Source organism: Castanea sativa, chromosome 9 (assembly GCF_040712315.1).
Source record: "Castanea sativa cultivar Marrone di Chiusa Pesio chromosome 9, ASM4071231v1".
In the NCBI taxonomy this organism is placed as follows: Eukaryota; Viridiplantae; Streptophyta; class Magnoliopsida; order Fagales; family Fagaceae; genus Castanea; species Castanea sativa.
This window is the reverse complement of record NC_134021.1, coordinates 37,532,906-37,547,132: the sequence shown is the minus strand read 5'-3', so window position 1 is coordinate 37,547,132 and position 14,227 is coordinate 37,532,906. Positions and strand designations below refer to the sequence as shown.

The 14,227-nt window shown below is 33.5% G+C and overlaps 1 protein-coding gene across 1 annotated transcript; it reads right to left on the bottom strand.

Moving 5' to 3' along the window:
* LOC142610787 (pentatricopeptide repeat-containing protein At1g80270, mitochondrial-like) lies at positions 1-6,289 on the bottom strand. The gene is made up of 3 exons (XM_075782725.1): positions 6,132-6,289; positions 3,819-4,413; positions 1-1,439 (listed from the first exon to the last, which is right to left on the bottom strand). Exons 1-3 carry the CDS (start codon positions 6,164-6,166, stop codon positions 195-197), a joined length of 1,875 nt encoding a protein of 624 aa, XP_075638840.1. The 5' UTR covers positions 6,167-6,289; the 3' UTR covers positions 1-194.
* Positions 6,290-14,227: the final 7,938 nt, after the last annotated feature.

Sequence of the window (14,227 nt, the reverse complement as noted above, 5' to 3'; positions counted from 1 at the left end):
TTTAAATGTAACAAAGGAGCAACTGAAGAAAACTACATTGATTGGACACAGTTATATTACATAGGTCCCTTGAGCTCAACGTGAGGAAAGCTCCTAACATGAATAGCAGTATAAGAGGCAAAACCATAATAAATCCATAATGAAAGTTGAAACTGAAAAAGCAAATAATTCCTAAAACGAACAAGTGAAGTTCCTCAATCAAGTAAATCTGACATGGCTGTCCTCCTAAATGCATCAACCTGAGCCAACTGGGCTGCCAAAGTTTTGTTTGGGAATATATTATCTGCCTTCATCCTCTCCCTGATCCCATAAGCTGGTGCCTTTGCATTTATATAGGCCTGGATTAGTGTCTGGAACTGCCGGAGTCTAGCCACGTATCCAGACTGTCTCATCCTATGAAACATTTTTTCTGAATTATGAATATCACCCCTCTTTGCATACTGTTCCATTATAGCCATGAAAGAACTGAACATTGGCCTCATCTGGTTCTGCTGAGTTGCCTTGTGCAAGATGGAATCGGCCTTTTCCACCTCCCCTGCCTCCACATAGAGCTTTACAAGCGCATCCCAAGTCAATGGGCCAATCCTGCACCCACTCTCCCCCATACGCTTAATAAGATCCTTGCCCTTGGTCAGCATCTTTTGGCTTGCATACACCTTCAGAAGCACAGAATAATGCTTAGAAGAAAGCTTCTTCCCCATTTTTGACATTATATCAAAAACTGCCTCTGCTTCTTCAATCTTCTTCAACCTTCCCCAAGCTTCAATAGCAGCCATGCACTCCTCAAGCCAGGGATTTGACTCACAGATCTTCCAAACTCTTCTCACATCATCAGCCTTTCCCAGCTGTGCATAAAGAGGAAGCAAGAGTCGGCAAGCAAAACGATCTTTTAAGTTATCCCCTTCCATCTCCTTCAAAACTGCTTCAGCTTTTTCTGTAAGCCCACCTGAGGCATAATGCCTAGCTATGATGGCTAGTGTATTGATGTCTGGTTCAATGCCTTCAGCCTTCATTGTTTCAACAATTTGGTCCATACCAGTTATGTCATTTGATTGGCCTTTGGTGTCTATTAAGATCTTATATGTGAACAGAGTGGGCTTGACACTTTCTTTCTCCATTAATAATAATACATCAGCTATTTTCTTCTTGTCAAGTCTCTTGTAAAGTAGGAGCAACTGGTTGCAAGAAAATGATGTAATTGGAAAATCTAGGTCCTTCATTTTGTTGAACACAACCTCTGCTTTCTTAATGTTGTTGTCAGCAACACAGTTTGCCAGCAAGGTTCGGTAGATTACTTCCCCTCTAAAAGATTTTGGAATCTTCTCAATGTAGCTCTCTGCCCTCTGGAGACCCCGTACCTTAGAAATCAAATCAAGGCGAGAAGCATAATCTCTCTCAACAAAGTCAAGCTGCTTTTTTGCCTCCAGCCACTCTGAGAGCTGCAAAACCGATGTAGCATAAAAAGAGATGAAAATTGCTTTATTTAATAAATTTTAGAACTCAAATATATGACTTCAAAACCAAATCTTCCTTTTGCACATCCATAAAAAATGGACTCTAAACAATAACTCTAGCACTCAACAATCCAAAGATGGTAGCATCAACCACTAGTATTGGTGGATGACTTTCCCTATCAACAATCGAAGTGCCAAGGGCCTTTGTTTTAGTGGCATCTCCACCCTTGTTGGTGAGAAATATCCCAGATTCAGTTCATCACAGCAATACACAGAGAAGCAAAGTGCAATGTAGTAACTTTTTTTTTTTCGATAAGTAATAAGATATATTGATACCAAAAAGGAAGCACCCAAGTACACAGGGAGTGAACAAGGGGACAGCAAATCAAATACAAAAATTGCAAGAATCTAGGAAATCAATAAAAGAAGGGGATGATTGGTTTTGCAAAGCAAACAACCAATCCAATAAAGTTCTAAAAAAGAAAAGCTTGAGGTCCAGAATAGATCTCTCAATATCTTCAAAACAACGACTATTTCTCTCCCTCCAAAGACACCACATTAAGCCATGAAGAACGATGGACCATATATAACCATTTTGATGATGACCAAAGCTGCAATGTAGTAACTAACTAACTATGCATCTCTGTTTAATTGAACAGAATCTGTTACCACCCACTTGAAACAATAGTAATAACAGAGGTCAACATTGAGTAAAAACCAGTAGGCACTCACATTTAACAAGGTTCCACCCTAAGGAACTCCATCCCCCCCAAATCCTTTAAATCATTTTTTCTAGAAGTAAATCTGCTCACACTTAAGTCATTGGATTAATTGGGCACGAAAGAAGATTTCTAAAATCAATATACAGGAACAAGCTGCATGCAACAGCATAACAAATAACATATACAAGAACCAACCAACCTAACAGAGTCAGATATCATTTTTTTTATAAGTAACGAAAGATTTTTTTTTTTTTAATTTTTAATTTTTAAAAAGCAGCTTCCAAGTACACCGGGTGTGTACTCAGGGAGAAATACAACCAAACTCAACAGATTCAGATATCATGATAGAGCTATATGAAGAAACCCCACCCAAAGCCTTTAAATGAAAATATTGTTCATAAGAGCCAGCTTCCTTGGAAAAAAATATCAATCTTCAAACGCAATCCATACCTCTTTACTTAACAGGTGGCTTGTTCTACCATACATGTATTGAACCATGTGGTCCAAATGAACAGCACACTCGCACACAACTTCAACACCGTCATAGTCTACAAGATTTGTGCTAGGAACACACCATACACCCGCTTGCATTTCATAGAAGCACCACTTGTAGGCCAATTAACTCAACCGGTAAAGTCTCTTGTTGTTAATAATAAATCTAGGGTTCAAATCTTGCCTATACCAAAAACTAATTGTTGTCTTAGTCAAATGATAAAGAGAAATCATCATGGAGCAGATGCACTATGCTGAATCCATAGTATCTATCAAAATAAATAAAAAAGTGCAAATGCAAATACACCGCATGATACTCAAGGGAAGTATCTTCCAAATTTTTCCAATATGATTGTTTTTAATGCCCCTTCAAACATACCAATAAATCAACCACCATTTACCATAATGTATGAATCCCCAAACAGGCCAAACATCCATTGAACACATTTCTCTAGCTATTTCACATTAGGAGTAGATGATCTCTTGATCCCTGATTCATTCACGCATGCAACAATATGCCACTACTGTTTTGATGCTCCCACAGATGATTCATTGTTAAAATCTTCCATGACACAGCTGTCCAAATAAGAAATGCCAGTCTAGGTGGTACTTTATCTTTCTAAATACTCCTCCAAGGGAAGTAGGGTAAAAAAAAACACCCTACCTCCAATCTGAAAGCCTTATAATAAGATTTAAATGAATATCATGACTTCTAGAAGGTTCAAATCATTTGCTCCTCACCCCCTCAACAAACCTTGGCAGAGTATAAGTTATATAGAAAACAAACCAAAGATTTCAGTTCCCAATCTTGCACCATCCTATTAAAGCTTGGATTCCAATGAAGATTTCCATTTAACTAGTCCATATACTCAGTTCTCAACAATATGGGATATCCAACTTCGGTATAACTGTCTATTGGATGATTTCAGCTAAATGAACACAGAGAAATACATGTTTACGATATGCACATCATCGCATGCACAAACAACTACTAGCTAGATACCAAATTTATGCAGATAGCCACCTAGGAATAAGTAAATTGACTATTGAAGCCCAAAAATATGCGATATGAGAACAAGGTGAAATTTTTTTCCCTGCAAGCTATTTCTAATAAAAGTTTTTAGGTAAGGAAAAGATCATATTAACTTACCTGCAATGCCCGCCCGTACATCCGACGTTTACGAAGGTTAAGCATGGCCAATGAGATTTCTGCCCGGCTCAAATCATGTCCTTCTTCAAGCCACTTATCAAGAGCGGTATGTATAGACAAACCTGGAGCAGCCATTATGGCTTTGAACAGTTCTGATTGAGCCCTTCTAGATGATTTTTTCTCAATAGGGTCAGTCTCAATGTCTGATAACTCTAGCTCATTCTGAGAAGGCTCTTCAACATCCTCATCAGAAAGTTCTGGTCCAGAAATTAATTCGTCATCACTTTCATCTGCTCCATTACTGTCTTGATTTGCCTGAACACCAGAAGTTGTCTCAAGTTCAGAAAACCCATCTTCCAAGTCATCTTCTTCACCACTGCTTTTTGCACCAGCTTGTGAAGAAAAACTACATCTACCCACAGAAAATTTTGAAGAAGCATGCTCTGTATGGTAAAACCTCTTCAAATACAGCCATCTATCGTATGCCTCTTGAGGAGACTCAAGGACACCAGCCTTGTCTTCCTCTATGCAGGAACTTGGTATTTCTAATTTAGCACAGCATGCGCGAGAAGTTCTTATACTGAATCCTTGGCTCCTGAAAACAAAAATAAACTATCATATTAGACAACCACGACAAGGAAAATTTAAATAATATAAGATTCTACTCAACTTTGAAGGATGTCACTTCATATGATTTTCCAGGAGAAAACATTAGATAAATTAATAACTAACAGAGAGGTGTCATGATATATAGAAGAGAGATATGGAAAATTTTATAAGAATCCAGCAAACAGTTAGAGGGCTTGGATTAAATAAAATATTCTTTACAACAGAAGAAAACGTAAAGGGTGGAAGCTGCAGTAACTGAGTATTAAAGAAAGAATGGCAATTTTACAGCTGTTGCTCGTCATACATTAATATGATAGCAATCCCTTCTCTACCACTTTTCAATGTCAGAAGTCACTAAAAGCCGGCTCTAATAATCCTCCAAGTTTAGAACCATAAATGTCAAAGAAATAAGAGAAGGGAAGGTATCTAATATTCACATGGAGAAGATACTGAATTTTTTTAGTGCAGAAAAATGGTAATTGACATGTTCACCAAAAGTATGGGCTAATTATCACAATAAAATGAAACCATGAAATGAGAAACATCCAAGTTATAGAATTTTGAAAAGATGTCTTCCCTTTTACCACATATTGATTGAATAGAAGAAAGTTAATCCTTGAATCATGTAAGATGAAAAACTTATAAAGGTACAAAAAAAAAATATTTTTTTTTAAGTGGAAAGTTACACACGCACTCAGTGGATCATGAATGCACAAGCAGCACAACCTTACCTCTCCACTTCATTCTTTATGGAGAGAGGAAATGCCATTTTAGCTAGAGATCATTGGCCAGTTTGAATCAAGTACAAGATACCACAAAAGAGAAACTTAAGCAGGCAGAGGTTACAGAAATTCCCTTAAAACTAAAACCAGGTTGGTTTTGTCAAAGGGAAAAACATGTTTTGATAACCACAATTTAGACAAAACGCATTTGATTAAGCATAAAACGAATATCAATGATGTGGCATCAAAGTTGGTGGCAGAACTTACCTAGTATCTTTTTAAAAAGAAAAAAAAAAACCATGACAAGAATTTGGTTAGTGATTTGTAAAAAGAGGACACAAGAATTTATTTTTTTTTAAAAAAGACTTGAAACTTTAAAAATCAAATCATAATGAAAATGGGGAAAATTAGAATATCCAGAGAAACCGAATGAACCATTAAACCCAAAATTCCACTATCTTTCATTCTTTTACACTCTCACAAACAACCAAACCATAGGGGATTAGCCAATAAAAAACCGAAGTAAGTATGTTTTACACTAAATCTTTTTTTTTTTATATATATATTTTATAAACAACTTGAGAAAAAACAGAAAGCATGAAAAAAAAAAAAAAAAACCCCCAACATCCTACTATCCATCTTTTTCCTGCTCTTTCTCAGTAACCAAACAAGTGGGATCAGATACTAAAATCTAAATAAGTACACATTTCCACTGTGATAAAATAACCAACCAGCCAAAGAAGCCCATTAATTCCTAACATCCAATTTCCCTTTCATTTCCCTCAGCTTTCCCAGTAATCAAACCGAGGGATCAGATACTAACAAACCCCAAAAATGCAAACTTTTCGTCACAAAAACACCAAAAACCAAAACCCATTTCAACATTCAATTTTTCCTCCAGTTCCCTCATTTTCTCAATAACCAAATAGATAGTAAATCCCATAACACATCAAAAAAAAACACACAGAGAAAAAGGGTTTACCTGAGTGGAATAGAAGCACGACGAAGAGCCCACATTGTGAAATGAGACGTATTTGTGAGGAAATCAAAAACCCTGGAAGTCGGAATCAGAGAGAGCGAGTGTGATAAAAGGGAAGGCACACTCTTAAACCCTAAAAACCCTCAGTGGCATTTGGTAATTTCGCTTTTGGACTAGGATTTTATACGATTGTTTCTTTTTCAGAAGTACCCCAAGTTTTTGTTGAAATGGCATTTACTTCCCATGCCTGGTATTTTTTTTTTTTTAACAAAATTATTAGCCTTAAAAATTGAGGGTTTTTTTTTTTTTTTTTTTTTTTTTTCCATTTTGGTTCTTTTAAGTTTGAGATTTTTTATTTTGGTCTACTAAGACTTGATTTTTTTTTCTCAAATGGTAATTTTATTAATCTTCGTGATTGAATTGGTGTTTAATTATGTATGTACCAACATCATGGTGCTTTTTTTTTTTTACCTTCCCTTTGTTTGTGAACAAATTAGTTATGAGCATGAATAGGACTATTTTGAAAAAGTAGAATCAAATTTGGTGAAAGAAAATGAAAATATCAAACTTAAGAAACCAAATTTAAACAACCTCAAATTTTAAGAGTTAAAAGTATATATTCTAGTTATTATTTTTTAAAAATAAATCTAGTGATACAAAAAGTTTTCAACTCTTTTAACAACTGTTGAAATGTGTAGACTGTAAACATCTCACTTTACAAAGTGAAAATTTCAATTTTCTCAAGTGGTTTTAAGGGTAAAACAATCATTTTAGTCATCCGGAGGTAAAATATATTGTCATTTTATATTAACAATTCTAAAATTAACTTAAGGGTTACTTTATCATATTTGGTCTCATTTGTGTCAAGGGAAGATAATGTGTCATAGTAAGAATTAGGAATTAGGAGATCTTGACCAATTTTGTGAAAAAAAAAAAAAAAAAAAACTTAATTTTTGAATGGAGGAAATCCGGCCTTCAAAAAAAAAAAAAAAAAATAGCCACAATGCGTGGAATTAAAATGTTTTAATTTTATTGGTCATTGGATGGAAACAATAAAAGTAAAGACTTATGTTATGTCCTTGCATGCCCTTGGTAATTCTACAAGATAATTATGGAATTTTTAATTATAAAATAAAATTTTTATTTTAATCTACAACTAAATATTTAAATTAGTAATTCTAAAGATCAAAATCTGGTTAATCCTTTGCATTCAATCTCTTACCTTGACCAAGTTTGAATAGAATTTATTTTATTTTAAATATTTTTGAGAATTTTTTTGGAACTCAAACATTTCAATTATTATCTGGATATGAATTTTCAAGGTCCATAGGTTACTCAAGGCTCCCTCCTCTATAAACGGAGAGTGGTGCATTAATTAGGAAAAGGAGACTTTCTGCTACAATTTTTTACAAACTAGAGAAAGCTCTCCTTAGATCCAATTTTTAAAGCCCTATTGCATAAAGAAACTGCAATCTGCAACAGAAGAAAAGGAGGGAAAATTATTGACAAATTTAGATGTCTTTAAGATTGCAAGAAAGAATATGAATAAGTCAATTGCATTTTTGTATGATTAATGAATCTTGCTTACTCACATTTTTAGTCTATTAATCTTCCTCTCATTCAGCCACCTCATTGTCTTTTCGTCACGCGGCCTTACTGTCTTTTAATCACAAATTAATTCACAATATCCAAAGGCTAAAAAGCAGAAGAATTTAAATAATAATAATAATAATAATAATAATAAATTGAACTTTTGCAAATGCTATAGAAGAAAGTAAGGGAAAATTATTAGTAAATTTAGATGTCTTTTTTTTTTTTTTTTTTGAAAACTAAATTTAGATGTCTTTAAGATTGAAGAAAAGAATATAAATAAGTCAATTGAATTATGGTACGTTTAATGCACCTTGCTTGTGTTTTAAACTAAACGGGCCCATTAAATATGTTTCTGTTAATTTTTTCAAGTCTCTATTTTTATTAATGAAAGTTCATTTTATTTTTACAAAAAGATGAAATAATTTGTACCAAAAGTAGTTAGAAATTAAATTTTCTCAATCTTTAGGCTAATATGTACCCATCAAAACAAATGGAAAATAAGCATTTTCATTTAGATTTTTATTTAGAAACATATAACGTTTGAAAAAAATCATCTAATAGATCGAGCACTTTTCACATAAGTAATAAAAGTAATAAAATTTTGCTTTCACTAATACATAAAGTAAAGCGTGGTTTACCCTTATAGTTTTTTTTTTTTTGTTTTTTGATATTTCGTTAAACTCTGGAGTCTAGATAGCTCCGAAACACTATACTTTACTAACCAATTGAGCTAAAAATATCTCTTTATCACTTTTTCATATAAATAACAAAAAGAAAAGTAAAATGTACACGTAAAATTGATTTTACAAAGTAGAATTTTCATTTAGGCATACCATATGAGCATATATAGAGTATAAAGTGGCCAATTGAAGACCAATCCTCCTTTCCTGAGCCCAGCGCTGTTGTGATATTCAAAGAATTGCCTTATAGTTTTTTTTTTTTTTTTTGAGATAATTACAATATACTTCTAGTTTCGTAGTTCGAATTCTTTCTCCTTAGACCCCAAACACTTTGTGCGTGCCAATTCAGTTACAAGACCTTTAGCAATTACCCTATAACTAGTATAATCTTCCTGACCAACTCTAATAGCAAATTACACATCATATGACATATCCGCTAACACAAGATCTTCGACATGACTTTTAGCAGCCATTGGTTCTCTTAATGTTCTTAATTTCTAGGGAAAAAAAATAATTAAGGTCTGATAGTTTTAGGAAGGGAAAATTATAATTTTGGTCTCTAATATTGTCAATTCATCGATAACATTTTAAATATGTCAGTTTAGCCTCTAATATTTTCATATTGTGTCAAAATGGTCCATGTCATTAAGTGGTAGATGAAAATTTTTGATGAGGTTAACAATGATATTAAAATTTTATTTTTTATGCCAGTTGTACTGCCACATGGATAACCAGGTGTCCGTGACTAAACCGAATTTAAAACTGAAATTCTTGCAGCATTTTTTGAGCTTTAAAAATATATCATTGGGATTTGGGACAAAGAAGAAAATGAACAAATTCAAGCAATTTTTTTTCCCAAATTGAACAAAAGTATTTACAAAAAAAAGCCCAAAATTTCATTTATTGAATTAGAAAAATTCAACCCCCAAAAAATTGCTTTGTTCTCCAATTTTAGAACATGAAAAATTCTAAAAAAAATGAAATGAGAATAACATTAGAGACCAAAATTATAATTTACCTATTTTAGTATATCAACTTTCACCCAGGATAAATTTTATGGTAAACAATAGTAGGCAGGCAACATCTTTCGCACTATTAATCATTAAAATAAGAAACTTTTTTCAATAAATAAATGTCATATTTTTCGTCCATTATTGTGGTCCATTAACCCAAGGATTGTTGAAACTGAAAGAAGTCAAGGAGCAGAACGACAAGAAGTCAAACGGCAAGAAGTCAAGGAGCAGAACGACAACAGTGATAAAAGTTTTAAATGTAAACGACAAAGAAGCAAAAGAAAGGAAAGGGATTAAACGCACCGTTTGACTTAGTGGAGAGTTAGTTGCTTATCCTGCCAGATGTCATTGTATTATTGGGAGAAGGTTTGAGAGTTAGTTATCAGGTTTAGGCGCGTTATTTTGAGTCCCTGTTTTCATGTATATAAGTAGTTGTTAGCTAATTATTTGGTAACTAATTCTGTAACAGATTTTCTTGATTAGAGAATGCAAGTTTCTTTTCTCTCAAAGTTCTCTCCAAGTTTTCTGTGATTTTCTGTTTTTACAAGGATCAAAGGACACCATAAATTTAACTCCAAACCAAGAGACCAAAGCCAATTTCAATGCTACACTTAGTTACAAGCTCACGTTACTAAGCTTGGTAATAAATATCACATTTTAAATCTTGGTTTACACCTTAGTTTATGTCTACTTCTTAAAAAATTTAAAGGTTCAAAAAAAAAAAAGTAGCAATGAAAATGCAATTCGTATTTTCATGCTATCATTACTCTATTTTAATCCAATTTCCTTTGGAAATTATTGTTTACGTTTAGCTTAAAATTACGATAGAATTCACATTATGGAGAAGACAGTTTAATGTAGATCATTTTTTTTTAATTTAAAATTTAAAAGCTAAAGGGAAAAAACATTTCATAGTCATTTATTGTCAATTATGTAGCTCATAAGTTTGACAAAATGTTTTTCGTAATTGTCTTATAAGCTCAAATTTAATTAAACCTTTGGAATACAATAATTAATTAACTTGTAACCTTTGAAATATCCTAACTGGTAATGGCTCGTTCATATACAAACATTGACATTTCCTACACCTAAAATAAAGTAAGTGATGTGAGTTTCAATTAACTCAACTTAAAGTCTCTTGTTTCTCAACAAAAAAAAAAATTAAAAGTGTCTTATTTTTGAATAAAAGATCTGAGATTCGATCTTGACTACACCAAAAACTAATTTATATCTTGGTTGATTATAAAGAACAATCATCAAGAATGGACACTATAGGTTGAAACCCTCTATAAAAAAAAAATCTAAAAAGAATAAAGCAAATTATGTTAAATATACTCTTTTTTTTTTTGCAACTCCAATAAGCACAACAGAAGCTAATTATGCCTAAAATTACTAAATTCTCGTGTCTTTGTCACTTTATTGTACCCTTTATCTTTTCCTTTCCTGTTAACGGAAGACCCAAAGGTATGTAACTTCAAATTTTCTTATTGTATCTATATTTAGCCATTGAATATAACTTTCATCTTTAAATTTCTTAAGATAGAAGCAGGTCATATTAATATTGGGCATTATATATTCTTGATAAGTTGATAATTACAATAAGAGAGAAAAGAGTTGAACTCTAAATGTCTTAAAAATAACAAGGTGTGTTAACCAGTTGAATTACAAGACTCTTAGTCTGAGTATTTATTAGGAACACATGCAAGTTTACTTAGGAGTTAGGAAATGAATTGGAATTTTCTAAATTTGAAATCTTGTTGTGTGGTTCTTACGTTTGTGCTCATTGAGTCACTAACAATGCTGAATTTTTAACTTCTATCCTTTGAAGAAATTAGCTTAAATGTTCAATAAGATCAGGATAATCTTCTCCAAGAGATTGTTTGATACAATAATTAATAATTTAATACTATATGTAGCAATTTTCTTGAAAATCTTTCTTACTTTCCTTTCTTTTTTCTTTTATATAAAAACTAGCATATTTTATATTTGACAATGTGTGTACGGTTTTTCAGATGTGATATTCCGTCGATGAGATATTGTGTCAATGGGATATTGTGTGTCCTAAGTGCATACATTATAAGGAATAGCTCTCTCTCTCTCTATGTTTTTCTCTATTTTCTATGGCTGTCTTCCTTCTCTTATAATTTGGGTTGAAATAGGATTTAAATATAAGTAGAGTTTGAGCTTGAGGTGGCTGCAAACATGTCCTTGGAAGAAAAAAAAAATCAGAATTTCCATAATACGGTCTATATCAACTGAGTGTCTACCAAGAGTTTTTGTCTAAATCAACATTCTCACACAATCGCTCTTTGAATCTCTCTCAACCGCGGTCTTCAGTAATTTTGACAACTGAACCAAACAGGGTAAGCCAAAAAAGTCTGTTTAGACCCCAAGAATTAAGAAACTAAGCAATGTCCTATTGGGTGGAAAGTTGATGCATGTCATTGGGTGCCAATTTCCAATTACCTTCATAGTTAAGTTTCCCCTATAAGCTATATTTCACACTAAATATTTAGTGTTGATGAGGGTGATTTTACAAGTTATTAACACCTTAAGAAGGCTAACGGGAGTAACAAACCCATCAGCTCTGGCCACCGACCTATCCCCCTTTCGACATCCGTGGCCCTGCCTCATGTCTGACGGCGTTGGACTGAAGGGAGAAAACTAATGAGATCAAGGCTGAAGGAGGAAAGCTGATGGAGTCAAAGCTGAAGGTTCTAAGCTGACGACCTTTCCAGAGACAGATGTGTAAGCTGACAACCTTAGGAAGGAAAGGCTGACAGAAGGAAAAGCTAAAGAGGGTAAGTAAGTCTTCATCCATAACCTATTTTGTCCTCCACGAATGCGTGTATAAGGAAAGTTCTTGCACTACACGTTTGACCCTAGTCGAGAAGATTCCTATAAAGAAAAGGGCTCTAGGAGATATGTAAAATCCACAAATTACTCTCCTAGAAGGAAAGTACTTCCTCACCAAGGCGCTTATTTCGGCTCCACACTACTATATATACCCCAAAATCCTCATAAACCACGGTACGCATAATTCACTTCACCTCTAACACTTTAGGGTTGTGAAGAAGAAAAGAAACTCTAACTTGACCTTCGGAGGGTTTTTGGCCGGCACCACACCGGTGCTCTTTGTTTGGTCTTGTTTGTTGTTGTGCAGGTGTTGTTTCGAGTAAAGTGAGGACCACGTGACAACTGGTGGATTTTTCATCATCATCAAGTGTGAAATATATATCCTCCGGTTTATGTGTACTGTATGTATGGATGACCCGCTTGAAATTTTACGTTTTAGTATATATTATCTAATCTAAATGTTTCTTTTTTCTTATAATTCCTTTATTTACAAAGCTAAAAGTACTCTTTTTTTTTTTTGTCTACAAATTTTTTGTAAAACTAAAAATATCCATAGTAACTCTAGCATTTCCGTATAGATATAATTTAAGATTTTAAATATATTGTTGCGTGGAATGTACTCTTCTTCTTCTTCTTCTTCTTCTTCTTCTTTTCTCTTTTTGTACAAAGTTTTTTTTGTTTTTTTTTCCACACAACCTAGGGGGATCAAACCTGTGGTCTGGTACCGTCACTATAAATGGAATGCCTGCTAAGCTACAGCAGGCTCCATCCAAAAGCTTATAGGCAATTAACATGGTTCACTAATTTATATATTATATGGACTAAAAACAAGTAGTCACGGTGGTTGAGGAAATAGGCAGATAGCTAAGGAAGAGAATTAGAGAAACTTCAAAGCATTCAAGTGGAGGGAGATTTAAAAATTTTGCATTGAGAAATTGCAGTCCTGGAGGCGGATGCAAAGGAGTTAGCAAGGTCTTTTGTAAGTTGTAATTTCTAATAGCTCACTGTCGTTGTAAATGGGCTGTAAAATTTACAGCTTTTTTTTTTATTAGCTTGTCTTCCTTCTGCTGTTATTTTTTCTTGGAGGAAAGATTTTTTGTTCTTCTGATTCAGTTAAATAATATTCTGATTTATCTATTTAAATGTATCCAAAAAAGAAACCCAAGTAGTCAGTTAATTTAAATCAGAAACTGGCCTTTTAAGCCTATCTCTCTCTTTATATATTATATACGAAACAAAAACAAAAACAAAAAAAGCTGTCAGTTTTGGTAAAAAAATGGTTTGGTTGCCTGATGATATTCCTAGCATTCATTTATTAGTAAGTTGCCTGTTAATGATAGACTATCCACTCTATACAAAGTTGCTAACTATGGATAAGAGGGATACGTGTGTTTTCTGCAGAAGGCAAATTAAGAGTAGAAACCATATGCTTTTAGGTGTTTTCAGTAGGACATAATGGCAACAAGTTTTCAAATTGTGTTCTTTCACATGGAGATTAAGGGAAGAAGATTCCAAATGAATCTATGTAAGATTGCTTGGGCTGCTACAATCTACCATATATGACTGCAAAGAATGACAAGGATTCGCGGTGGCACTATCAAGATAGAAGGCATTTTGTAGCCATTAGAGAAGATGTTAGAAGGATGGTTGGTTTTTGTTAAAAAGAAGAGCAAGCTACATCTGCTTTAGTCCAGAGTTTCATGTTCAAGCAAAAAAGCAAATCAATCCAACAGCTTGTTGGCAATTAGCAAGCTACACTAATTTGCTACTCTTCAACGGTTCTCTTTGAATAATTTACTGATCAATATCATCTAAACTGCATTTTCAGATTTTGTTTCAAATCCAGAACATAAGATAAATAGAGTCACAGTTGCTTAAAGTCACAGCATCACAACCATTAACATTCTAGAAATTAGTTTAAGATTGTCTTGCTTACAAACCAGAATGCAAAATTGTA

What these genes read in the sequence shown, in the direction of transcription:
- LOC142610787 (XM_075782725.1), bottom strand. Translation starts at nt 6,166, where the DNA reads ATGTGGGCTCTTCGTCGTGCTTCTATTCCACTCAG. An exon ending in CGTGCTTCTATTCCACTCAG is followed by an intron (nt 4,414 to 6,131) that starts GTAAACCCTTTT and finishes TTTTGTTTTCAG; the next exon opens with GAGCCAAGGATTCAGTATAA. An exon ending in TGTACGGGCGGGCATTGCAG is followed by an intron (nt 1,440 to 3,818) that starts GTAAGTTAATAT and finishes TCGGTTTTGCAG; the next exon opens with CTCTCAGAGTGGCTGGAGGC.